Raw genomic sequence first — 27,185 nt, forward strand, 5'->3', positions numbered from 1 at the left:
ATTATGCAGCAATCAGAAATGATGAGTTTGTGTCATTTGTAGGGACATGGATGAATCTGGAGAACATCATCCTCAGCAAACTGACACAAGAACAGAAAATGAAACACTGCATATTCTCACTCATAGGTGGGTGATGAAAAATGAGAACACATGGACACAGAAAGGGGAGTACTAAACACTGGGGTCTATTGGGGGGAAAAGGGGAGGGCCAGTGGGAGGGGGAGGTGGGGAGGGATAGCCTGGGGAGAAATGCCAAATGTGGGTGAAGGGGAGAAGAAAACCAAAGCACACTGCCATGTGTGTACCTACGCAACTGTCTTGCATGCTCTGCTCATGTACCCCAAAACCTATAATCCAATAAAAATTTTAAAAAGAAAAAAAAAAATAAATAACAACAAAAAAGAAATAACATCAACTTTTATCAAACTATTTCAAAAAATAGAAGAGGGAATTCTTCCTAATTCATTTTATGAGGCCAGCATTACCCTGATACAAAACCAGTCAAAACCAGACAAAAAAAGAAAACTGCAGGCCAGTATTATTGATGAACATAAATGCAAAAATCCTCAACAAAATGCTAGCAGACTGAATCCAGCAACATATCAAAAAGATGATACCATGGTCCGATGGGATTTATCCCAGGGATGCAAGGTTGGTTTGACATACACAAATTAATAAACATGATATGTCATATCCAACAGAATGAAGGACAAAAACCATGTGATCTTTGTATTAGATCACATTTCACTACTATAAATAACTAAGGCTGGGTAATTTATAAAGGAAAGAGGTTTAAGTAACTCACAGTTCCACGTGGCTGAGGAGGCCTATGGAAACTTACATTCATGGCAGAAGACAAAGGGGAAACAAGAGCCTTCTTCACATAGCAACAGGAGAAAGAAGTGGAAGCAGGGGAAATGCCAGACACATAAAACGGTCAAATCTCCAAGAATGTTATGAGAAAACTTTTTTTTAAAGAAAAAAAAAGATCAAATCTCATGAGAAGTCACTATCATGAGAACAACATGGAGGAATCTACCCCCATGATCCAGTCACCTCCCTTCCTCAACACATGGGGATTACAGTCCCTCCCTCTACATGTGGGGATTACAACTCAAGATGAGATTTTGGTAGGGACATAGAGCCAAACTATATTAACCTTCTCAATAGATTCAGCAATTGCATTTGCTAAAATTAAACATCACTTCATGATAAAAACAAATTTGGCATAGAAGAAACATACCTCAATATAATAAAGGCCACATATGACAAACTCACAGCTAACATTATACTGATGAGGGAGAAGCTTAAAGCACTTCTTCTAAGAACTGGAACCAAAGTTGCCCACTTTCACCTCTACTAATCAATGTATAATACTGAAAGTCCTAGCCAGAACAGTCAGGTAACAGAAATTTTAAAAAGACATCCAAATTGGAAAAGAGGAAGTTAAATTGTCCCTTTTTGCATATGACTCAATCTTATAGTTTAAAAACCTAAAGACTCCAGCAAAAAAAAACTCTTAGAACTGATAAATGAATTCAGTAAAGTTATAGGATACAAAATCAATATTAGAAAGTCAGTGGTAAGGCCAAGCATAGTGGCTCATGCCTGTAATCCCAGCACTTTCGGAGGCTGAGGGGTTCATTCTTCTGAATGGCTGAGTTATTACTCATGATGTATAATAATTAATCATTTATCTGTAGATGGGCATTTACAATTTCCAGTTTCTTTTCTCCCCCACTATGAACAATGCTGCAATAAACGTCCTTGTATATATCCTTATATACCAACACTAATGGCTTTATTCTCATGGAATAGTTTCCCAAGAGAAATGTGGGGCATATTTTTTAAAAGGTTATTGTAAGTACATTTTAAAATCTTTATTGAAGTTTAACATTCTTTTAGAACATAATACACAGAAAGATAAAAATCCTAGGATTGTAGCTTATTTTTCACAAAGAGAATTGTCTTTGTGACTAGAACCTAGATCAAAAATAGAAAATTACCATAATCTCAGAAGTTCCTTTCATGCCACCTTCTAGTTACTAACTCCCCTCTAAACTGGGCATTGTGTGGACTTCTACGACTATATATATTATAGGTTTGCCTGTTTTTATAAAATGAAATTTTTAATACTGTCAGATTGCTTTCCTAAGAGCTTATAATACCTATTTTCTTTTTCTTTTTATCCCCTTTAGGTTCCCCAGTGATTTTTTTTCTTTTTCTTATAATACCTATTTTTACCATCAAAGTGTGTGAGGTAAGATCTTTCTACAACATCTTAGACGAAAACATATCATTGCTTTTTATTTTTTCTGGTTTCATCATTAAAATAATTTCCCTAACTACAAATTAATTTAAAATGTGTTGGCTCTTTGGATTTCCTCTTCTATTTCTATTATTTGTCCTTTTTTTTTCTTTTTTTGAGACGGAGTCTCGCTGTGTTGCCCAGGTTGGAGTACAATGGCCCGATCTGAGCTCATTGCAACCTCCACTTCCTGGGTCCAAGTGATTCTCCTGCCCCAACCTCCTGAGTAGCTGGGATTGCAGATGCCCCACCACCATGCCCGGCTAATTTTTTGTATTTTTAGTAGAGAGGGTTTCACCATGTTGGCCAGGCTGGTCATGAACTCCTGACCTCAGGTGATCCACCTGCCTTGGCCTCCCAAAGTGCTGGGATTACAGGCATGAGCCACCACACCCAGCCCTATTTGTCCATTTTACAATTAGCTTTGTAAGAGCTCTTTATTTTTATGTTGACAAAGATGTTCATTAGAGTCACTGATGTATTGATGATCATCTGAAAACTACCTAGGGGTATGTGTAGTTAAATTTGTATGGTTGAATACCAGAGTTAAAGGAACTGGAGATACACATCCCAACCTACATAAAAACTTTGTTGACTAGGGGAAAAGCATGATGTAGGTAGGATACACAGAATGTAATCACATTTAAATTTTAAAATAATACTGTACTTTTTGATACCTACCTATATAGTAAAATAATATAAACTTGCATGGGAATGATAAATATCAAATACACAATAGTGATTAGTTACACAAGGGAGGGGGAGGGGAACAGGGAGGGTGTATGGGTATTCAGTTGCATTGGTAATGCTTTAGGTTTTAAACTGGGCAATAGGTACACCTAGTTTAATACTACAACTGTGTTATATTTTCTGTTTTTTGTACATCTGAAATATCTAATTAAATAACTAAGATAAGTAAGAGCCTCAAATTTTGAGATGAGGAAACTGAGGCTCAAGAACTTAGCTTGCTGTGTCAAACTTCAGAGCTAGCCTATACTGTTTCTACATTATTGTGCTGCTTAACAAAACAAAACAAACGTGGACTCACCATGTCAAAGGCAAAGCTATATTCCTAGGGTTTGGTTTCCATAAAGACAGAATCAAACTGTACTCCCAAGTGTTTGCTTAGGTACATAATAACCACTGCAAATCACGGATTTTGACCTCTAATAACTGCAGTTCAAGGACCACTGCCTGAAAGTAGTTGCTTTGCTTTTGGACATGGCATAAAATATTTTTCAAGCTGATAAAATATGGCCATTAAAATAAGCCTTTTACTCAAGAAAAATGAAAACAAACCACAGCTCCCAAGACCATGAAAGCAAACCCAAATGTGAGTTTAGCACGCCTCAGAGAGTCCCTGTTTGTTTCCTGGTATCCCAGGGGCAGTGAAGCAAAACTAAGGGGTGGAATGGGAAGAGCAGGGAGGTTTTTTGGTAAAAATCTTTTATAAACTTAAATTTGTTTTTGTTTTTGTTTTGTAGTGACAGAGTCGCACTATGTTGCTCAGGCTGGTCTTGAACTCTTGGGCTCAAGCAGTCCCACTGGCTCAGCCTCCCAAAGTGCTGGGATTAGAGGCATGAGCCACTGGCCCAGCCTTGTAAATGTTTTTGTAAAGGTATTATGCTGAGCTTCCAGTGGTAAAGACTTCAAAACAAAAGGTGCTCGAAGAAGGAAGGAGTCAAAGGCTTCTTAATACACCCACCCTGCCACCCTGCACGTTGCCTGCCGGGGTCCTGGCCTGTCCAAACCTTCTTCCCTCACTGCTCTGCTGCCCCTCAGTTTCTTTCCTGCTGTTAGAACCTGGTTCTGCCTCTGTTCTGCCCAAAATTTCTTGGAAATATGTTAATGGCAGGGAGATAGGAGTAAAGGGCATAAGTCGTAGTGCCAGAAAAACCTGGATTTGAATCCTACGCCACTACTGAGCAACTCACTCAACCTGAGACAGTCTATCTAGACCAGTGCTGTCCAACAGAACTTGGTGTGGTGACAGAAATGTTCTATATCCACACCATCTGGTATGATAGCCACTAGCCACATGTGACTGTTGAGCACTTGAAGTGTGGCCAATGTGACTGAGAAACTGAATTTTTTATTGTATTTCATTTTAATTAAATAGCCATGTAACTAATGGCAACCATATTGAACAGAGCAAGTCAAAAAAATGGAGAATGTCCCCTCACACAGATCATTACTGATCTTCTGTGTGTGAGGTGACGTTCTCCATTTGTGAAATGCCTCAGTATAGTCTACTATTAAACTATATCTTGCCTTGAAAGACTTTCAGAGTATTGAAATGACCAACCCTCAGGACTTTAGTATACTGACTTGGCTGGTCTTTGCGCATACGCCTACACTGGCAGATTCAGTCACAGAAACACTGACACTGGTGCCACATCCAGGCACAGATATGCAACTCTGACTTTTAAACATTGCCTAAGGAAGCATCTGGTAATCTGGTGTAAAGTTTGCTTCTTTTCCTTTTCATTTTTGCCCTCACCATGTTAATGAAACAAAACAACTACATTTTCAGAAACCCACATTTTAAATTAAATTATTGCAACACTATCTGAAATTTCCTTAAATAAAAACTGTTTCTCATTTTCTTCAGTTAAACTAATTGTATCACTGTGTACCATCTGCTTTAAACTAGAGAAACAGGCTATCTGCACAGGTTAAAACACATAAAGACTTAACCATACATATAAACACAAATCAAGTGGCATCCATTTTATTTTTACAATATTTATTACAGTAAAGGTTACTTTTGTAAAACATTAGTGACTTTGGTCCGTATCTTATTTTCCATTTGCCTTTAAAACATTTTATATTATTTGCATCGTAAATTGTAATTTTTATGACTGTACCTAATTGGTTTTTTTCCTGACCCTTGGAATGTTACAGTTTCATGTAACTTTTTTAAAAATAAAAACATTGCAGACTAAATGTACTAATAAGTACATACTGAACACATTTAATTACCACAGTAATTAAAAAGTCCTGATCTTTACTTCTTAAGATTCAAATTCATTAACTTGCAATCTCTGGGATTTCTCTATTATCCACAATGAGCGTATGAATAATCCCTTCTTTCCGCTTCCCACTACTGACAGCCTTTATGTAACAGTCGTGGTTCCCGATACTGAAGTGAGTTTCAGTCCCATCATCTACAAACTCACCCTGGATCAAAAAAAGAAGCAGCAATTAGTGTTGCAGAAACATTCTCTGTCTAGAGCATTAACACCATCTAAAATTACTAGTGGTACAATAAAATAATGTATTAGTTAAAAATAAGCTTTGAAAAACAAAATCTAAAGCTTGTACTTAGATGCATATTTCTGTTATGAATTAAAAGTTTCCTTTTTATAATCCCTACAATCCTTAAAAATCTTAAATTCTGAGGTGGGGGGTGGTGGATATAAACCTCATAGCTATGTGTCTATAACATATGCTTTCAAAAATAAAAATGATAAACATTACATTTATTAGTTATTTATAAGTGATCTACCCACCTCAGCCTCCCGAATTACTGGGATTACAGGCGTTAGCCACTGCACCCAGCCAGGGATGGGGTGTTCTTAACCACACTGAAAATCTGATTCCTTATGATATAAGGTGGCTTACAATAAAATACACAGATAACAAAACCAAACACCACTAAATCTATACCTGTTCTGTTCAGTACAGTAGCCACTGGCCACATGTGGCTATTGGGCACTTGAAACTGCCTAGTCTCAAAGTAGATATGCTGTTTAAATATAAAATAGACACTGGATTTAGAAGACCTAGTATGAAACAAAAAATGTATAAAATAATTTTTTACATTGATTACATGTTAAATATTTTTTGATATATTGACTTAAACATATTAAAATTAACTTCACCTAAATTTTTTTTCAAATGTGGATACTACATAAATTAAAATTACACATGAAGGTCATATCTGTGCCTCATATTATATTTTGATTGAGCAGCAGTGATCTAGAGTAAAAAGGTTAGAGCCAGGCAGCACAGAGAAGGAAGGAAAGAAGAAGAGGCTTAGAGGATAAAAAATAATTTGCTTCAGAAAGCAAAGAAACTGACAATCAGATTTAAACCCTGGCTATTAGCTTCTTAGCAGCCAGAGTAGATAGAGCAAGGGCCCCAGATAACACCACCAAGCCAAAGAAGGCACAGGATGCCTCAGGGAGAGAAGCCTTTTCCTAGCTCTGGGAAGAATGTCGTCATTGGCTCTTTATGGGAGGTGTGCTGAATACCACAAGCATGTCCTTGGGTGCAGCGTGTTCCTGTCCCCATTTTTAACACTGAGCCTTGGAAAAAGACTTTGGAGGAAAGGGCAAGGGTTAGGTAATATAATCTATATAACTAGCTTCTTGGCAATTAGACAAATATATAATTTTGGCATGATGCTTTGAGATGAAAGAAAAAGGAGAAAAGCTCTAACAGGCAACAAGATGAGTTTGTTGTGCGTATTACAGTACTGGGGAAGGCTGCCCACATACAGAACTGCCTAAACTGCCCTGCAGACTAGGTTGTAGTTACAATGAGAAGGCAACTGGGTTATAAAGAACTATTTTCCAAACACATGTGGTTTCCTGTTAATTACTACAAAACAAAGACGTGGATGAACATTGTTTTCACCTTCTTACAACTACAACAACATTCTTTGTGTGTGTGACAAGGTCTTACTCTTATCACCCAGGCTGGAGTACAGGGGTTCAATTGCAGTTCATTGCAGCCTTGAATTCCTGGACTCAAGCAACCCTCTTGCCTCAGCCTCCTGAGCAACTGGAATCAGGCACATACCCATCTAACTTAAAAAAAATAATTTATAGAAATAGGGTCTCACCATGTTGCCCAGGGTGATCAGGAGCTCCTGGCCTCAAGTGATCCTCCCATCTTGGCCTCCCAAAGTTACAACTGCATTCTTTTTTTTGAGACAGGGTCTCGCATTCTGTTAACGAGGCTGGAGTGCACTGGCGCAACCTTGGCTCACTGCAGCCTCAACTTCCCTGGGCTCAGTAATCCTTGCACCTCAGCCTCCCAAGTAGGTGGGACTACAGGCATATGCCACCATATTCTGCTAATTTTTTCTTTTTTTGAGGATGCCATTTTGAGTCACTTTATTATCAGGAACTTTATTTTTAAACTAATTCTAGGTACCCAAACATTAAAGTTCAAAAAATTAAAACAAGCCAAAAAGAGAACCTCAACAGCCACAGTTGTCTATCTACTGCTTATTCTTTTTTTTTGAGATGGAGTCTCACTCTATTACCAGGCTGGAGTGCAGCAGTGCAATCTCGGCTCACTGCAACCTCTGACTCCCTGGTTCGAGCGATTCTCCTGCCTCAGCCTCCCAAGTAGCTAGGATTACAGGTGCATGCCACCACGCCTGGCTAATTTTTATATTTTTATTAGAGACAGGGTTTCACCATGTTGGCCAGGATGGTCGTGATCTCCTGACTTCATGATCCACCCACCTCAGCCTCCCAAAGTGCTGTGATTACAGGCGTAAGCCACCACACCCAGCTTGCTGCTTATTCTTGTGGCCAAAGAGGAATTCTACTAAATGTCAAATGATGGATGTCTCTAAACTAGAAGACAAGTTAAAGGGCCTTGTTGTCATTTCTGTCATGGTGGTGGTGGTTGCTGGCTTTCTTGGAGAAATATATCTGTGACTTTCTCATTTAATGGGCCTCTGGCCCTCATTATCAGTCTCTTCCTATAAGAAAAGACTAGCAATAAATACATATGGTATATTATCTAAAATCCCTTACTATCATCCCAGAAAAACTTATTAAATATAAAAGTAAACTACTGATTGGAATAGTGCCTGTCAATGGTGACTCAATAATGATTTCTTGAATGATAAATACCTTTAACTTTATCATCTCTACTTTTTACTCTCCCATCTCAGAAACTTATGACCTTCATTAAACCCCATTAGTTACTAGTCTGGTGACTAACTAGGGGGCTAGCAGGAAAGCTAACTCATAGGCTTATGACATAAGCACTCAGGCATCCTAAAGCCTTATCTAGGCCAAAATAAGTTACCTATACAAACTCTACTCCACAGCCTAGCTCTGGAAAATCAAGGAAAGAGAGAGTTCAGCACCCATAACACACTGCATGCCACTTCTTTTGCATTTCTTCTTAGCCAACAGTTAGGAAAGACTATTTTTTAGCTTTCTTCACTTTTCCTTGATCTTCTACTTTCTTAATGGCTGCTTGGATGGCCTCTTGGACACCCAGGAACTGATGAGGCCCAACAGCACGCAGGTTTTTGTCCAATTCCAGAAGAATGGGGACTCCAGTAGGAAGAGTAATGTTGATGATGTCTTCATCTGAGATACCTTCCAGGTGTTTCGGGAGTGCCCTACTGCTATTTCCATGAGCAGATATCAGAATGGTTTTGCCACGTAATACTTCAGGAGCAATCCTTTCATTCCAATGGGGAAGGAGTCTCTCCAGAACATCCTTTAAGCTTTCACACCGTGGCAGTTGATCCAATGGCATATCACATACTTTATACCTCCGGTCATTGTAGATTTCATGGTAGTAAGGATGAGACTCCTCAATGGGAGGCGGGGTTATATTGTAGCTTTTTCTCCAGAGCCTCACTTGTTCTTCACCATGATTCAAAGCCATTTGCTCCCTGTTGAGACCAATCAAGGTCCCATAGTGACGCTCATTTAGACGCCAGGAGCTTTCCACGGGAACCCATTCCTGCCCCAGCTCTTCCAGGATCAGCCAGGCTGTGTGAATGGACCGATTAAGGACGGATGTGAACACAAGATCAAACTCAAAGTTTAATACTTTGAGTTGCTTCCCACAGTTTCGAGCTTCCTCCAGTCCGTCACTGTTGAGTTTCTGATCCACCCAGCTACAAAAACGGTTTTCCTTATTCCAAGCACCCTCTCCATGTCTTAACATAATAAGTTTGTACTTGGACATACTGATGGCTGAACTTTCCAGGCGTTTTCAAATGGGCTATTATTCAAGGACAGCAATACATCTGCAAAGAGGCACCAGCAGCAGCAGCCGCTCCTCCGAGCCGCCAAGGATCCAGCGCCTCCTAGGACTCATCGCGGTCGCCGGCATCAATGCTGTTTTCTAGCCCCTGAGCCAGACGGGGGCAGGTCCTAGGGCCTCTGCTAATTTTTGTATTTTTAGTAGAGGGGGGTTTTGCCATGTCGCCTAGACTAGTCTCAAACTCCTAGGTTCAAGCAATCCACCCGCCTCACCCTCCCAAAGTGCTGGGGTTACATACATGAGTCACTGCACCCAGTACAACCACATTCTTAATACCATAAAACAGCATTCTCTCTACATGTGCACTGGAGAATTTCTTGAGTGTGGGAGGAAATGTGATTCCAAAGTGCTGATTCTCCATCTAGAGAATTCCAGGGTAGGAAAGAAACAGGAAGAACCACTAGGCATGGCATTGGACACACAGTAGGTATCTGATCCACATTAGTGGTAACTGGAGTTTTTCCAAAGGGGGCCACAAAATACTGAAGTGCTCTTCAAGCCTCTCTGCCTAAAACAAGTTTCTTGCAGTAGATTTAACCCCGAGAGCAGCTCAAGCACTCAATTTTGAGTGAGCCCAAATTAACTTCTCCAGGACTCAGAAACAGAAAAGCATTCATCTTTGTAACTTTTAAATTTTAATTAATTTATTAATTTTTTTAGAGATGGAGTCTATGTTACTCAGGCTGGCCTAAAACTCCTAGGCCTCAGGTGTTCTTCTCACTTCAGACTCTCAAGTAAGAGGCAACTGCAGACCTATGCTACCACATGTAGCTTTATCTTTGTAATTTGTGATTTCTGGCTTTGTCACCTCTTCAGAAACAGCTATCAGACCAAGTAGGTTCTAGGTGGTCTTCTGAATAAATGAATCCCAGACCTCCTTTCCTCCAACAACCAAAAGCACCTTTTCTCACTGTCTTATACCTATACTATACAAATGAGATAAAAGCAACTACAACATGCAAAATGTGACTAGAGAAGAGAGCTTCCCATTATCTCCAGCTCTGATGTTCACATCTGGAGCCAGCATGAAAGGTGGGTACCAGGTGACAGCACTCCCCACTTGTCCTGCAGACCCCATAAGACATGGGGATTAGCATCCAGTGATTTCAGCTCCTAGTCCCATACTTTCTGCTTCCCACTCTCTCCTGTGTGCACACTATTACTGTTTCATTCCTACTTGAAATTCACTCCTCCATTCACCCCATCCACAGCCATAGAAGCACCTGACAGTAAAAGCTGAAGACACTGGAGTCTACATGGGGATTTCAGTGTGCCTGGCCACAGTGACTGGGGTAGCCTCTTTCTTCCTGCATTGGCACTGCTGGTCTAAAGTTCCCCTTGTCCTCTGGAGTTCATGAGAATGCCCTTTCCTGTCTGAGTACCTTCATGTCATCTGATACTGTATCACTCATTTTACAAAAATCTTGCTTTCAGAAAAGAACCATCTGCTTTGAGTGTATGGTATAAAGCATTCCTAACGTGTGATCTGTGGACCAGCAGCATTAGCAGCACCTAGGGAAATGTTAGAATTAGCATTTTAACAAGATCCCAGGCGATTTCTGTGCATGAAAGTTTGAGAAGCAGTGGTATATAATGCACCACTTAAAATGGTTAAACACCAGAGAACACTAACCTTTGGGGATATAATGTTTTAACTAGGGGCTCTTTTGAGGATAGAGCCTGGTCCAGGACAGGAAAGGAGAGTATGAAGTTTGTGCCAGCTGAGAACATAAATTGTTTCCAAACTCACGGCACCAGGCACTGTCTGGCAAAGGTTTTTGGAATCTGGAGTAATGAGTACTTAATCCCTTTTTTGTTTTTATCAAGAGGACTTTGGTTCTTGAACTCCCGACCTCAGGTGATCCGCCCGCCTTGGCCTCCAAAGTGCTTGGATTACAGGCGTGAGCCACCACTCCTGGCCAGGGCTTTGGTTCATTATAAAATCTCTGTAATTAGGAAATGCAGCAACAATTCAATGGTAACTTAGACAGATGGCACTTAGAGTAATCAAATAGTCAACTTACTGCTGTCTCCATTTTTTTACCATTGCACCATACGTCCATAGTGTCTTTTTCTGTAAAAATAAAATAAAAATTTTTTAAGTTATTCTGTGATTTAAAGATAAAGTTAACTTTTCCTATTTATTATTTTAGGAAAGGTTTGATATACCAGATCTCTAAAATTCCATTAACTCCAAAACCCAGCACTTTTTCATGGCTTTCATGGCTTTGAGACTCTCGTAAAATTTGAAGAAGCTGTGTTTGTTCTTTGTTCATAAAACTATAATGAAACAAAACAACCTTTTAAGAAAGTTATGGTCCCAATACAAATCGATTAAGTTTTGGAGCTTTCAAACAGGAGGGCAACAGACTCCCAAGAATATTGTTGTTAAGAATGAAAAGAAGGGTGGTCACAGCTGCTTACACCTATAATCCCAGCACTTTTGGATGCTGAGGCAAAAGGATCATTTGAGCCCAGGAGTTTAAGACCAGCCTGGGCAATATGGTGAGACCCTTACTCTAAAAAAAAAATATATATATATATTTATTTATTTATTTATTTTTTGAGAGGGAATCTTGCTCTGTCACCCAGGCTGGAGTGCAGTGGCATAATCTCAGCTCACTGCAACCTCCACCTCCCGGGTTCAAGCGATTCCCCTGCTACAGCCTCCCAAGTAGCTGGGACTATAGGTTTGTGCCACTACACTCGGCTAATTTTTGTATTTTTAGTAGAGACAGGGTTTCACCATGTTGGCCAAACTGGCCTCAAACTCCTGACCTCAGGTGATCCACCCACCTTGGCCTCCCAAAGTGCTGGGATTACAGGCATGAGTCACCACGCCTGGCAATGTTACATGTTTTTTGTTTTATTTTTATTTCGATTTATTTACCACTATACGATCACAGCAGTTACATGTTTTTAAAACCTAAATTTATAATCCTCAAATCCATTCCTATAAAACTTGGCTTAAGATATCTTATATATAAAATGGTGGATTAAATGAATGCATCATTCACACAGGACACATTAGAAATATACCTGCTAGACAATATACACACCTGCTAGACAATCCCAAGCAGGTGGGAAAGAAAAAGATTTTTAAAAATGTTGTAAACAAATGAAATACACCTGCACATACACTCTCTCTCCTTTTCAAAGCTCCATAGAAGGTCTGAATAGTTACAGGAATTAAACAGACATTATCTTTAAAAGAAAACAATGAGTTCTGCAGAAACAGCACTAACTTACCCAAAACAACTCTAAAGTTCTCACCATCCATGTGTAATACCCAAGTATTGGTGGTTTTTGATCTGTTCTCCATATACTTCTTGAGACTTCTCCCATTAATTTCCAGAGTATATTCATAAGCAAAACCACTGATAGCATCTATATTTATGGTCGCCTTTGTCTTTGCAGCTCCAACATAGAATGTCTCTTTGCCCACTAATTTGAACATCCATTCTTTTCTTATCTCTTCCTACATAATAAAATAGAAAAATTTGAGACATTCAAATGGAAGAAAAAATTAATATTTAATTTTAGAAATAATGTAAAGTGAACAAAGGTAATACCATTTAGATATAATTTTATTAATTTATGATGCCAAGGTTTTAGAAAATAAAACCATTTTAAGTTTAAATATTACATGCTATATTCCATGAATTCCATAACTATTATTAGTTTGCTTTACACAGAAAAATGACATGGATCAAAAACATAATCACTATAAGAAAAAGAAAAGCCCTGAATTCACATATGAAGATGCTACTTCAACAAAATCAAGTTTCTCTATATATAATATTTTACAAAGTAACATATTTTCTTCCTACCTTCCCATCTACATACACTACTCGTTTGCCTGATGTAGTCCCATGTTCAAATTCAATCTTGTGGACTCCGTCACTTAAAGCAACATCCCAAACAGCTACAAGATCTGTCATTTTTTCAAGGCTGTAAGGAGGGCTAAAGGAATAAAATAAACCAATTATAGTGGGCCAAAATACTAATTAAATAACCAGTTAATCCTTCCAAGATGAAAATATTAATGATTAAAACGTCTAAAATTTCAAAATATTAAAGTGGTAGTACCTAAGAAATTCTACTCACAGTACATGTAACTATTTTCTCCCGCTTATTCACCCTTCCTTTAAGATACAACTACTATATATGGGCACAGAGTCCGATTACGTCTAAAAAAATCCATCTTAATAGGATTAAGAATCCATCAGTTTATCCTGGTTAGTATTCTAGGTTGACTACAGCATAGTGCATGGAAAGGTCAGTAAAAAGTCTTTACTCTTCTCCCACCAGCTCCCATTTAAAAACCATGATATTTAATTTCGTTTATCTTTTTCAGGTCTAATCACTCTAAAACAAGAACTCTCCAGATCTCCCATACTTAAACTAATACAAGGGATTTGTTTTAACAAAAAGATTTTAATTTATTATACTAAGAAAAAAAGTCATGGAAGAAATATTCTATAATAAAGATAAAAATAATTTTGAAATGTTATGGGAAACATTCTTGGCATTAATACAGGAAATCTTATTTTAAAAAATAAAGGATTTGGGGCCGGGTGTGGTGGCCCATGCCTGTAATCCCAGCAATTTGGGAGACTAAGGTGGGCAGATTACTTGAGTTCAGGAGTTCCAGACCAGCCTAGGCAACATAGTGAAACCCTGTTTCTACAAAAATATTAGCCACATGTAATGGTGCATGCCTGGAATCACAGCTACTTGGGAAGCTGAGGTGGGAGGACCACCTGAGCCCAGGAGGTTGAGACTACAGTAAGCCATCATTGCACCACCACGTTCCAGCCCAGATGAAAGAGTGAGACTATCTCAAAAATAAAAAATTAAAGGATTTGGTTTGTCAGACATTTCTGGCATATACTTCAACATATATTTTTGATGTTAATATATCCTATGTGAATGACATATACATATATAATATCTAATTAATATTTTGATATTGGTAATCTTTTTAGCCTTGACAGAAGTATCATTTATTACAGTAACAATGATCAGAGCTAACAGGTATTAAGTGATTACTATGTGACAGTCACTGTTCTAAGAGCTTTAAATATATTAACTCACAGAATCAACATGAGATGAGTACTATTAGTATCCTTATTTTATAGACGAGGCTCAGAGAGGCTAAGGTTTACCTAAATAATGTTACAACGACATTAAGTGGCAGAGGTAGGATTTAAACCTAGGATTCTGGCTCCAAAGCCTGTTCTCTTAACTACATCTTCCTCTTTGTTCACCCTAATCTCCTTTGTATGCTCTCAAGTGAAGATGTTAAATGGATTTGATACCATTTTGAAGTCGTTGCCAAGAACTCTGTGCTGAGAGATAGGAGGAGACCTCACACCAAGGCTCTATGGAAATAGTTGCCATGTTATTGGTGGCTACCTCCACGCCAGGTATTTACTACTCCTGCTCTAAATCACACAAAAGCAGAACCACACAATCTGCAATTTTACAAAATGTATTCTTAACAGAGCAGCTTGGATAAATTGCTCTTTTGAATGATAACAGTCTTGAAAATGTCAAAGGCTAGTTTACTGCAATATAAGACATTTACCTTTCATCATCTTCAAAGATAGGACTGTCATCTCCAGATGCCATGGTTGGCAAAAACAGTCTTTAATCCAATTAGCAGCCAGAAAAGAAAAAAGCAGAATTGCAGCAAAGAAAGATTGAAAGCAACAATGATGACATCTACAAAGGGTTTTTCTATTTTTCTAATTTTGCAATCCATTTATTAAATTACATGGAGTTTCTGATGAAACAGCTTCTACATACACTAGAACTGTAATCTTTAATTTACAGAGAAAGATGTTAAATCATGCAAATCAGTCATATTTTTCCCTGTTATGGATTTATAATTTCTTAAAGATATACTTTATTAAAACTAAAAAACAAACTCTAGTTTATTGCAAGTATTACAGCATATCAGAGCTGCAAGATACCTAAGAGATCCTCTGTGTCCCATGCTTCTCAAACTGAAGCACAAGAAGCCCCAAGGGTATGAGGCAGTGAGTCAGGGAATACATCAAACTCCAGGATAAACACAATGCACCTTCTGGGAGCATCAGTGTTAAAGTGGTAACTAATTTAAAATGTAATCTTTATTTTAGAAGGCTACACTATGGTGGAACATAATTTTTAAAATCTTTCTGTGTTTAGATAACTTCAAAGAACTGATGAGTTTGCAAGAAGCAGACCGGGATATGCTGGTCTGCTCTCAAAGAGTGAACTTAATTTATCCCATTACTTAAGCCCATTTAATTTACTAGTGCCAATGATGAATCCACAAAAGTTATGTGGCTTGCTCACATCACTAGCAGGATCCAAGCCAGAACTAGAGCCCAGTACTATGCAATGAACTAAACAGTAACAGGGCTGCAGTGTTAATTAAGCTTTACTAAAATCAGAACTGCACACAAATTCACATGCATAGGAAACCCTCACATTTGAAGATTTGGGATTAACAGTTTCACTCCTGCCAAAGTATCCTAAATTCAACTATTTTTTGCTTCCAAGATCTACCCTAGTTTAGCCCTTTCTTTAGTGCCCATTATTTATAAATGCTCAAGAATGCTGTCTCCTGGTGAAAAATGGGAGCCTGCTAACCATCTCCGGATGGAAACAGCCAGAAGTCACAAATTATTAAAAAGCTTTTTGTTTGTTTTTGAGAGAGCCTCACTCTGTCCCCCAGGCTGGAGTGCAGTGACACAATCTTGGCTTACTGTAACTTTTGCCTCCTGTGTTCAAGCGATTCTCATGTCTCAGCCTGTTGAACTGCAGGAATTATAGGCACATACCACCAAATCTGGCTAATTTTTTGTATTTTCAGGAGAGATAGGGTTTCGCCATGTTGGTCAGGCTGGTCTCGAACTCCTGGTCTCAAGTGATCCACCACCTCAGCCTCCCAAAGTGCTGGGATTACAGGCATGAGCCACCACACACCCAGCCAAAAAGTTATTAAAGAAGAAATTAGCACTCATAAAAGCAATCCAACAGGCCAGAAAAGTTAAGGATTTTAGAATAAAAACTAGGTAAATATTCGTACTTAATATAAATTCCTCTTTTTTAAAATTAGCACCACACAAATTTGTGAATTTTTCTACTCTTAAGAAGCTCGAGGATTATACCCTGAGAAACCAGAGGGTATCATACAACAATAAAAACAAAAAGAATACATAGCAATAAAATAAGCCAGCCAGGCATGGTGGTATGCACCTGTAGTCCCAGCTACTAGGGAGGGTAAGGTAGGAGGATCGCTTGAGCCTAGGAGTTAGAGTCTGCAGTGCATGGCTGCAGTGGTCGTGCCACTGCACTCCAGCCTGGGTGACAAGAGTGAGACCCTGTCTCAAAACAGATATATATGTGTTTTATATACATATATATATAGAGAGAGAGACTGATAAATAGATATAATATATATATTATAGATAGATAGGTAGTATAATTATATGTACTCCAGCCTGGGTGACAGGTATATATACATAGATAGATAGGCATGGAGTACATATAAAGAATATATATATTTATATGCATAGTATATGTATTATACATACAGTTGTATGTATATTTATATATTATAATATTTACATATCATAAATATTATACATACATGTTTTCTATTATAACGAATTCCAAATACTACTAAATCACACTAAGATACAAACTCTTAATTATAATACCTTTCCATAGAGAAGTATAAAAGGCAATACCACCAATTAGAAGAAAGATTAGAGATTATGATCACATTAAACATGTTTTTCTTCTCTAAACTATAAAAAATCATTCAGACATTCAACTATTATTTAAGGACTACCTAAAAAATTGCAATTTTTTGGCCATGCATGGAGGCTCACGCCTGTAATCCCAGCACTTTGGGAAGCCAAGGCAGGTGGATCACGAGGTCAAGGAGATTGAGACCATCCTGGCCAACATGGTGAAACCCTATCTCTACTAAAAATACAAAAATTAGCTGCATGTGGTGGCATGTGCCTGTAACCCCAGCTACTCAGGAGGCTGAGGCAGGAGAATCACTTGAACCAGGAAGTCAGAGGTTGCAGTGAACCAAGATCATGCCACCGCACTCCAGCCTGGCGACAGAGCAAGACTCCGTCTCAAAAAAAAAAAAAAAAGCAATTTTTTTTTAACTGAAAGTGTACATGATAGGAGAGAATTATAAACAAAGATAAGAGTAAGTACTGAAGCGATTATCTGGCAAATTTGAACCATTCCAATTCTACTTATATAACTATGTATCAAAATTGATGTTTCTTCTTAAACAAGTTTATGAATTAATATAAAATTTTGTTACTCTCTTTGCCTATTTTCCTCTGATTAAGAAAAATGCTGCTTCAATACAAAGTAGTATTTCAGTTTTCTTATTGGTACTATCCATTATTTTTAGCAAAGCTCTAAAAAAACTTTTTATAAATGGTTAATAATTATAAAATATTTTTATAATTACTCCTTGGAGTGTGCATGGTGGCTCATCCCTGTAATCCCAGCACTTTGAGAGTCTGAGACAGGAGAATCATTTGAAGCCAGGAACTCGAGACAAACCTGGTCAATATAGTGACAGCAAAAAAAATTAGCTAGGTGTGGTGGCACGTCACTGTAGTCTCAGCTACTAGGGAGGCTGAGGTGGGAGGATCGCTTGAGTCCAGGGGTTTGAGACTGCAGTGAGCCATGACCATACCACTGTACTCTAGCCTGGCCAACAGAGCAAGACCCTGTTCCAAAAGCAAAAACAACAACGAAACAAAAATTATTCCTTGGAACATTAAAAGTATATTTAGCTTATAAAAAGACTGCAATACTTCAAATTTTGTACCATTTTAAAAGGCAGAAATTAACTTTAAGAAGTGCTTTCTGGCCGGGCGCGGTGGCTCATGCCTGTAATCCCAGCACTTTGGGAGGCCGAGGAGGGTGGATCACGAGGTCAAGAGATCGAGACCATCCTGGTCAACATGGTGAAACCCCGTCTCTACTAAAAATACAAAAAATTAGCTGGGCATGGTGGCGCGTGCCTGTAATCCCAGCTACTCAGGAGGCTGAGGTAGGAGAATTGCCTGAACCCAGGAGGCGGAGGTTGCAGTGAGCCAAGATCGCACCATTGCATTCCAGCCTGGGCAACAAGAGCGAAACTCTGTCTCAAAAAAAAAAAAAAGAAGTGCTTTCTATGCAAGGATTAAAGTGGCCCCTACCTTATAACATCCATAACCAAAATATGAGAGAGTCATAAAATTATCAGCACTGGAAAACAAAAAACAATGAAATTACCTGGTCTAGCCTCTCTCCTTCATTATGGGGAAATCAGTAACACACATCCCTCAAAATGCCATCTCCACTGCCAGTCCTGGGTTCTTTTTGCCCGTCCAACTTTCTAACAAGGCTGTAGAGGTTTCCAATAATGCACACAGAGTAAAGAAAACTTTTCAAATGATCTTACTGCAAAAAATAATTCCCATCAACAAATCCCATCTAATGTTTAAGAGAAACATCCCAAATCAACTCTGCCTCCTGCTTTTCGGCTTCTATCCTATCCCAGCAGTTTCACTAGTCTTGTGACCTCTGTCACTTTACATATTCCATTCCAATCTCACCACTTTAAAATGTAATTGAAATTGCTCTTCTGGCTGAACAGTAGGAGAGCACACAAAGAAAACATTTTTTTTGAGACAGAGTCTTGTTCTGTCGCCAGGCGACAGGCTCGAGTGCAGTGGCGTAATCTTGGCTCACTGCAACCTCTGCCTCCCAGGTTCAAGCAATTCTCCTGCCTCAGCCTCCCAAAGTAGCTGGGACTGCAGGTGTGCACCACCATGTCCAGCTAATTTTTGTATTTTAGTAGAGATGAGGTTTAACCATGTTGGCTAGGATGGTCTTGATCTCTTGACCTCGTGATCTGCCTGCCTCGGCCTCCCAAAGTGCTGGGATTACAGGCGTGAGCCACGGCCCCCAGCTGAAAACATTCTTAATAGCCACAAATGCAACAGGTTAACAGACTGACATCTGTTTTTTGGCCATTCATATCAGGGAAAATCATTAAAAACCTCTAGTCAGCTCATCAAATGCACATAAAAATATGCCCACTAGTGAGCCTTTCGGGAAACAGAAAATCAAACTGAGATTTAAGTCTGAAAGAAAGTCAATATGAATGATTATTTTAAAACCTCAACAGGCACTAAAGCAGAGATTGATGTTTACTTAAACAGACTTTAATATAATTTGGACTGTCGGCTGATTTTTCATTTTGAGAATATCCTCACACAAAAGTCAACTTACTTCCTCCGTAACTGGTGATTCTCTGGATGGTCTATACAAAGTAATATCAACCTGAGCAAATGCAGTCCATTAATTCAACAAATAGATAAATGGTCACCAAATGTTCTAAAAGCACTCCAAAGTCAAATACAGGTGGTCCCCAGCTTACAATGGTTTGGCTTAATGATTTTCCGACTTTAAGATGGTGCAAAAGAGATGTGTTTGGTAGAAACCATATTTTGAGTACCCATAAACCATTCACTTTCAGTACAGTACAATAAATTACATGAGACAGCCAACACTTCATTGCAATATAGGCTTTGTGTTAAATGATTTTGCCCAACTGTGGGCTAACGTAAGTATTCTCAGCACATTTAAGGTAGGCAAGGCTAAGATATGATGTCTGATAGGTTAGGTGTACTAAATGCATTTTTGACTTATAATATTTTCACCTTACAATGAGTTTATCGGGATATAACCTCATCGCAAGTCAAGAAGCATCTGTACATGTTTCTGTCTTTGTTTTGAGACAGGGTCTTGTTCTGTTGCCAAGGCTGGAGTGCAGTGGTGTGATCACCACTCACTGCAGCCTCAACCTCCTGGGCCCATAGGATCCTCCCACCTTAGCCTCCCAAGTAGCTGGGACTATGGGTACACACCACCACGCCCAGCTCATTTTTGTATTTGTTGTAAAGATGGGGTTTCACCATGTTACCCAGGCAGGTCTCAAATTGGTGGGCTCAAGTAATCCACCTGCCTTGGCCTCTCTGAGATTACAGGCATGAATCACCACACCTGGTCATACATGTTTTTAAAATTTCTCTATGGTTTTGTGTGATTTGCAGCAGCTATGCTCTATTTGTTTTCTCACAGGGAGATGTACCTTCACAACAAAAGTTTCCTTATAAAAAATGTCCAGCCTTCAGTTTTTCTATTCAACATTTATTTGAGCCTGCTATCAAGAGATACTGTACTAGAGGCTGTCAGAAAATCGAAGAAAATCCTTCTTTTTTTTTTTTTTTTTTGAGATAGGATCTCGCTCTAGTCACCCAGGCTGGAGTGCAGTGGTGCAATCTCACCCCCACTCCTGCCTACAGTGCAAGCAGCACAGCCTAGGGTCTGACGGGGTGAGCCTTATGCAGACTGTGCCTTGATGGTCCCAGCCTTGGGAGAAGAATTTACTAGTAACCTGGAAGACTACTGAATCCTTTCACCCCTGCCAGGTGGAACAGGACCTAAATGTACCCCTTTGGGGGAAAATGGGTCGCCTGGATTAGGGGTAGTGATTCATATTGTTTTGTACACTACATTTCCTACAAAGTATGAATTTATACTTTGAAAAAAAAGAATTGAGAATTCAGAAATAAATCTACATATCTGTGGCCAACTGATTTTTGGCAAGGGTGCCAACTCTAACTGATAGGGAAAGAATAGTCTCTTCAACAGATGTTATGAGGAAAACTAGATTTTCATACATAAGAGAATTAAGTTGAACCTCACCTACCTCAGACCATATGCAAAAGTTATCTCAGTGATGTAAATATAAGCTAAAACCACAAAACTCTTAGAGGAAAACATGGGGTAAATCCTCATGACCTTGGATTTGACAATGGATTTTTAGATATGGCAGCAAAAGAAAAAAATTAATTGGACTTCATCAAAAGTTAAAGCTGATTGCATGTGGTAGCTCACACCTGCAATCCCAGCAATTTGGGAGGCCAACGTGGAAGAACTGCTTGAGCTCAGGAGTGCAAGACCAGCCTGGGCAACATAGGGAGACCCCCATCTCTACAAAAAAATTTAAAAACTAGCCAGGCATGGTAGTGCATGCCTATAGTCCCAGCTACTTCAGAGGCTGAGGTGGGAGGATCATTTAAGCCTGAGAGGTCAAGGCTGCAGTGAGCTGTGAATGAGACCCTGTCTCAAAAAAACAAACAAAAATTTTTGTGCATCAAAGGACATTATCTAGAAAGTGAAAAGACAAGGATGAGAGAAAATATTTGGAAATCATATATCTGATAGAAGTTTCATATTCTGAATATATAAAGAACTCTACTACTCAAAAACACAAAAGACAACCCAATTTAAAAATAGGCAAAGGGGCTAGTCACAGTGGCTCACACCTGTAATCCCAGCACTTTGGGAAGCCAATGCAGGTGGATCACCTGAGGTCAGGAGTTTGAGACCAGCCTGGCCAACATGGTGAAACCCCATCTCTACTAAAAATACAAAAGTTTAGCTGGGCGTGGTGGCAGGTGCCCATAATCCCAGCTAGCTACTTGGAAGGCTGAGACAGGAGAATCGCTTACACCTGGGAGGCAGAGGTTGCAGTGAGCCAAGATTGCACCATTGCACTCCAGCCTGGGCAATAAGACAACACTTCATTTCCACCCCCCCACCACCAAACATGGGCAAAAGACTTCAACAGACATTATTCCAAAGAAGACATACAAATAGTCGATAAGCATATGAAAAGATGCTGAACAACATTAATCACGGGAGAAATGCAAATCAAAACCACAATGAAATACAACTTCATATCTACTAGGATAGCCATGCTAAAAATAAACAGAAAATAATGAGTGTTGGCAAGGATGTGGAAAAACTGGAACCTTGTACACTGCTAGTGGGACTGTAAAATGGTGACATTGTCAAACAAAAAGATACGACAGTTCCTCAAAACCTAAACAGAGAAGTATTTATTATATGACCTAGCAATTCCACTGCTAGGTTTACACCCACAAGTTTTGAAATCAGCCACTCAGAAATGTATATACTATTGTTCATTGTAGCATTTTCTAATAGCCAAAAGATGAAAACAACCCAAGTTGTCTGTCAACATAAGCATAAACAAAATGTGGTATATACACTTGATCTTAGCCAAAAGGCCTAGAAGTGATAAAATGCATACACACACACACACACACACACACACACACGACATTCCTTTTTATTCAGTCAAAAAAAGGAGTGATATTCTGACATATGCTATAGCATGAACTCTGAAAACTTTCTGCTAAGTGAAGTAGCCAGAAAAAAAAATGGCAAGTATAATATGATTCCACTTATATGAAATACCCTGAATAGGAAAATTCATAGAGACTGAAAGCAGATTAGACATTCTCAGGGAATGGGGGAAGAGAACAAGGAGAAGTCTCAGTCTCTTTTGTGTTGCTATAAAGGAATACCCAAGGCTGTGTAACTTATAAAGAGAAAAGGTTTATTTAGCTCATGATTCTGATGTCTGGAGAAGGTCAAGATTGGGCATCTGCATTTGGTGAGGGTTCCAAGTTGCTTCTGCTAATGGCAGAAGCAAAGGGGAGCTGGCTGTATAGAAGGCACGTGACCAGAGAGAAAGCAAGAGAGAGGTGGGAGGTACGAGGCTCTTTTTATCAGACAGCTCTAGTGAGAAGTGACAGAGCAAGAACCCATCCACCTCCAAGGGAGGGCATTAATGTATTCATGAGGGATCCGCCCCCATGACCCAAACACCTTCCATCAGGCCCCCCTTCCCAGTACTACCACAATGGGGATTAAAATTCAACAGGAGATTTGAAAGGACAAATATCCAAACCATAGCAGGGAGTTGTTGCTTAATGGTCACTGTGTTTCTGTTTAAGGTATTGAGAAAGTTTGGCAAATAGATACAATGGTCACACAATATTGTGAACATACTTAATGGCCCTGAATTGTACACTAAAAAATTGTTAAAATGGCAAATCTATGTTGTATATATTTTACCATTTAAAAAAGTTAATAATATATATATAAAAAGAATTGTATACTTTAAATGGGTGAATTACATGGTATGTGAGTTATATTTCAATAAAGTTGTTAAAAAACAAAAAAAGGAAAAAAAATAAAAGGCAGATGTCCTGCCTGTGGTGTTTCTTGGGATGCAATTGCACCTGTAACCAAACGAGGAGCACATCTGTCCTTGTCCCTAATTTCTACTTCACTCAGAAATATGTCATGTAGATCTGTAAGTTACAAATTCAATTTAATAAACACATGTCATATGCTAAGTTCACCCAGCATACCAATAGTTGCTGGGTACTTATGTATCAGGCTCTGAGAGTGGGGGAGTCTGGAGAGACCGAGAAATGATTATAGTACAACAATGGGAGTGTCCTTATAAAGGGAAGCAGCATAGGACAGAAAGGGCCCATAGAGGAAGGGTCCTAGCTCTGCCAAAGAAGGCTTTGGTTTAAAACTTTGGAGAAAGTGGCCAGGTGCGGTGGCTTATACCTGCAAACCCAGCACTTTGGGAGGTCAGGAGTTTGAGACGAGCTTGGACAAAATGGTGAAATCCTATTTCTGCAAAAATACAAAAATTAGCAAGGCATGGTGGCACACGTCTTTACTCTGGAGGCTGAGGCACAAGAATCGCTTGAACTGGGGAAGTTGCAGTGAGCCAGGATTATGCCATTGTACTCCAGCCTGGGTGACAAAGGGAGACTTTGTATGAAAAATAAGAAAATAAAACTTGGGGCTATGCACAGTGGCTCATGCCTGTAATCCCAGCACTTTGGGAGGCCGAGGCCGGCGGATCACCTGAGGTCAGTAGTTCGAGACCATCCTGGCCAACATAGTGAAACCCCATCTCTACGAAAAGTACAAAAATTAGCCGGGCGTGGTGGTGGGTACCTGTAATCCCAGCTACTCGGGAGGCTGAGGCAGAATTGCTCAACCCTGGAGGCGGAGGTTGCAGTGAGCCAAAATTGTGCCACTGCACTCCAGCCTGAGCCACGAAAGCAAGACTCAGTCTCAAAATAAATAAATAAATAAATAAATAAATGATTTAATTTATTTTTTAAAAAAAGGCCGGGTGCGGTGGCTCATGCCTGTAATCCCAGCACTTCGGTAAGCTGAGGTAGGAGGATCACGAGGTCAGGAGTTCAAGACCCACCTGACCAACATAGTGAAACCCTGTCTCTACTAAAAATACAAAAATTAGCTGAGTCCTGGTGGCATGCGTCTATAATCCCAGCTACTCGGGAGGCTGAGGCAGGAGAACTGCTTGAACCTGGGAGGAGGAGGTTGTAGTGAGCTGAGATCACGCCATTGCACTCCAGCCTGGGCCACAGAGCGAGACTCTCGCAAAATAAATAAATAAATAAAAATAAAAAATAAAACGGGAGAAATCCACTGTTGTTTTTAAACTCTTATGCATATACTTAATTTTCAAGATTATATGATCAAACTGGAAAATGATAAATACCAAAAAACCCTCTATTTTTGCAAAGATTTTATTAATAAAATATAAATTTAAAAGATGAAAAGCCATATTCCATTTATTTTCACTGATGGAGATGATGTCAAGCACTTGAAACTTTTTATATGTCTTCAAAGAAAGCTTTTTGGATATCTCATCCTTACCCAACAATCTTTTAAGATCCCTTCCCTAGCAACCCAACAACTATGTTTCAGAGCATGACTTAAAACACCAACATGATTCCACCGTTCATCTAATCTCACCTGAATTTTGTCTTAACTTAGGTTTAACCTTATTGGGGACTGAAATGATTTGTTCGAGATAAACCAAAGCCAGTTTAAAAATTACTCAGGTAATAGTAGTAACTAAGATGTGCATAGTTCCCTTTTCAGCAAAAGCCCTAGGTACGACCAGCCAATAAGGCAAGTCACTCTTTCAAGTGTTGACATCTTCATCTCCAGCCCGGGCCCCTTATGAAGTGAGGGGGCTTTCCACTGAAGTCAGTCAGGAAGCTCCTCGAGCCAAGTATTCCCAAATGCTACTTACTGGAGGTATAAAAATGATAGTAACTTTTCTCAGGGCCATTTCACAATCTTACACCAGAAGCCATATGGTATAGTTTATGGAGTCTATCTTGTTTTAGAATGAATCTTGTGGGATTCATTCTACACAAATGATCATGCTCAAAAACGCAGAGGTAACGGTGCTCAATGAGTTACTTTCTGCAATAACTAAAAACCGAAAACCACCTGTACGCTCAACATCAGAGAGAAACAACATTAAGTAAATCACAGTCCAGTCAAAGCCCATGCCAGAAGCCAAGGATGGATGCCGTAGTCAACCTGGCACACGGGAATGTGCAGTCTAGTGTGGCCAATAAAAAGGACGTAGAAAAACACTTAAAGCCACGGGTAAATACATGTGAGGTATTATTAAGAGAAAGAGCCCGAAGGTTGAGACTGCAACAGTGAGCCAAGATCTTGCCACTGCATTCCAGCCTGGGCGACAGAGTGAGACCCTGTTTCAAAGCAGAGAGAGAGAGAGCATGTTTCTGCACTTTATGATGCAGGTTCTGCAAAAATAAGCCCTGATCATATTCCAAGGAAAACGCATCTGGAAGAAAATACACCTTCATGTTAACCCGGCTTGTCTCTGGGGAGCAGGAGCATGGCTGCTTTGTTTCCTTGTTGCTTTCCGTTCCACGTTTTCGACAGCGACTAGTATTATGTCTAAAGTTAGCGAACAGGCTGTAGGCGGGTGCGGCTGGTCCCGGGGCCGGGCCTGGCCAAGCAGGGACGCTCCCGCACCGCCCTGGGTTGGCTCCGCGCCCCGCCGCACTTTCACCTCTGCCCGCGCTCAGCGGGAGCCGAGTCCTGCTGCTAGGCCTGAGGTCACCGGCGGGCCGGCTGGAAGCGTCCGGAACTCACCCGCGCCTCACCCGCTTGGGTCTCACCGACCGTGCAGCAGACACCGCCCGCCTCCGCCGCCGAGAGATAGCCGCCGCGGGAACAGTAGGGCCGAGGGCGCGGGGACGCCAAGGGCTGCGCGCAGGGGCTTCCGGGGTGCGGAGCCGGCGGGCCCGGGGCGTCCAGGTGGGCGCAGGCGCGACCCCGACCCCACCCGGTTGCTGCCTCACCTGTGCGCCGTGGGCCGCGGGAGGCTCTGGGGGCGGTCGCACCAAACAACCGGTTGGTTCCGACTCGGCTACGCAGGCCGCAAGGCCTTGCTCCCTTCGCCGAGAAACCGGCGCAGCCGGCGCGGAGGCTTGAAAGCTCTGCAGGCGCGATTACCAAACGCGCTTACTGTTTGTCGCGCCTCAGGTCCCCTGGGGCGCCCAGCGCAGGAGGCCACCCCTCCTCCTCCACGGATGCAACCCGGTCCACAGCCTTAGCCCAAGGCCGCACCCTCCGCGCACAGGCCTTCCTCAGCCCCCATCCAGGACATCACCAAGTCCTGCACTGCGTCCAGTCTTCCTGCCAGCAAGGAAAGATGGGTAGGAGCCAGCCGCAGGCCCCGCGCTGGGATAGACGCGGCGACAACCTGGCGGGCAAAAACAGCCCTGTGCCTGCTCTGCAGCTATGGGGAAGGGAAACCTGGTCATGGCAACTATGGCACTCGGTCCTTAAAACCTCTTTATGGAGTCTCATTCCTTCTTTAAAGACCCAAACTACTTAAGGTGGGCAGGAAGCTCCCATGTGTGATCTAGCCCCTGCCTGCTTGGCTTCATTTAGGTCCTTAAAGGATGCAAGTTTCTTCTCACCCAGGGCCTCGGCAAATGCTCTTCCCTCTGCTTGGACACTCCTCACCTCTTCCCTGTTGTGATTCTTAGGTTACACT

At 40.4% G+C, this 27,185-nt stretch overlaps 1 protein-coding gene and 1 pseudogene across 10 annotated transcripts; both read right to left on the bottom strand.

Moving 5' to 3' along the window:
- Positions 1–5,023: 5,023 nt before the first annotated feature.
- Positions 5,024–27,185, bottom strand: FAIM (Fas apoptotic inhibitory molecule). 9 transcript variants are annotated; one of them, XM_035278415.3, is made up of 7 exons: positions 26,485–26,624; positions 18,653–18,764; positions 14,931–14,990; positions 13,171–13,303; positions 12,590–12,818; positions 11,365–11,414; positions 5,024–5,488 (listed from the first exon to the last, which is right to left on the bottom strand). In XM_035278415.3, the coding sequence occupies exons 3-7, from the start codon at positions 14,972–14,974 to the stop codon at positions 5,339–5,341; spliced, it is 606 nt and encodes a 201-aa protein (XP_035134306.1). In that variant the 5' UTR covers positions 14,975–14,990; positions 18,653–18,764; positions 26,485–26,624; the 3' UTR covers positions 5,024–5,338. The 9 variants fall into 9 exon arrangements, with proteins under 9 accessions (XP_035134306.1, XP_035134305.1, XP_002759597.1 ...); XM_035278414.3 differs by lacking the exon at positions 26,485–26,624 and adding an exon at positions 26,276–26,382; XM_002759551.7 differs by lacking the exon at positions 18,653–18,764.
- On the bottom strand, positions 7,402–9,367 carry LOC128928554 (bisphosphoglycerate mutase pseudogene; annotated as a pseudogene). Its single transcript, XR_013528619.1, has one exon. The product of XR_013528619.1 is annotated as a bisphosphoglycerate mutase pseudogene (transcript).

This window comes from Callithrix jacchus, chromosome 17 (genome assembly GCF_049354715.1).
Source record: "Callithrix jacchus isolate 240 chromosome 17, calJac240_pri, whole genome shotgun sequence".
Taxonomy (NCBI): domain Eukaryota; kingdom Metazoa; phylum Chordata; class Mammalia; order Primates; family Cebidae; genus Callithrix; species Callithrix jacchus.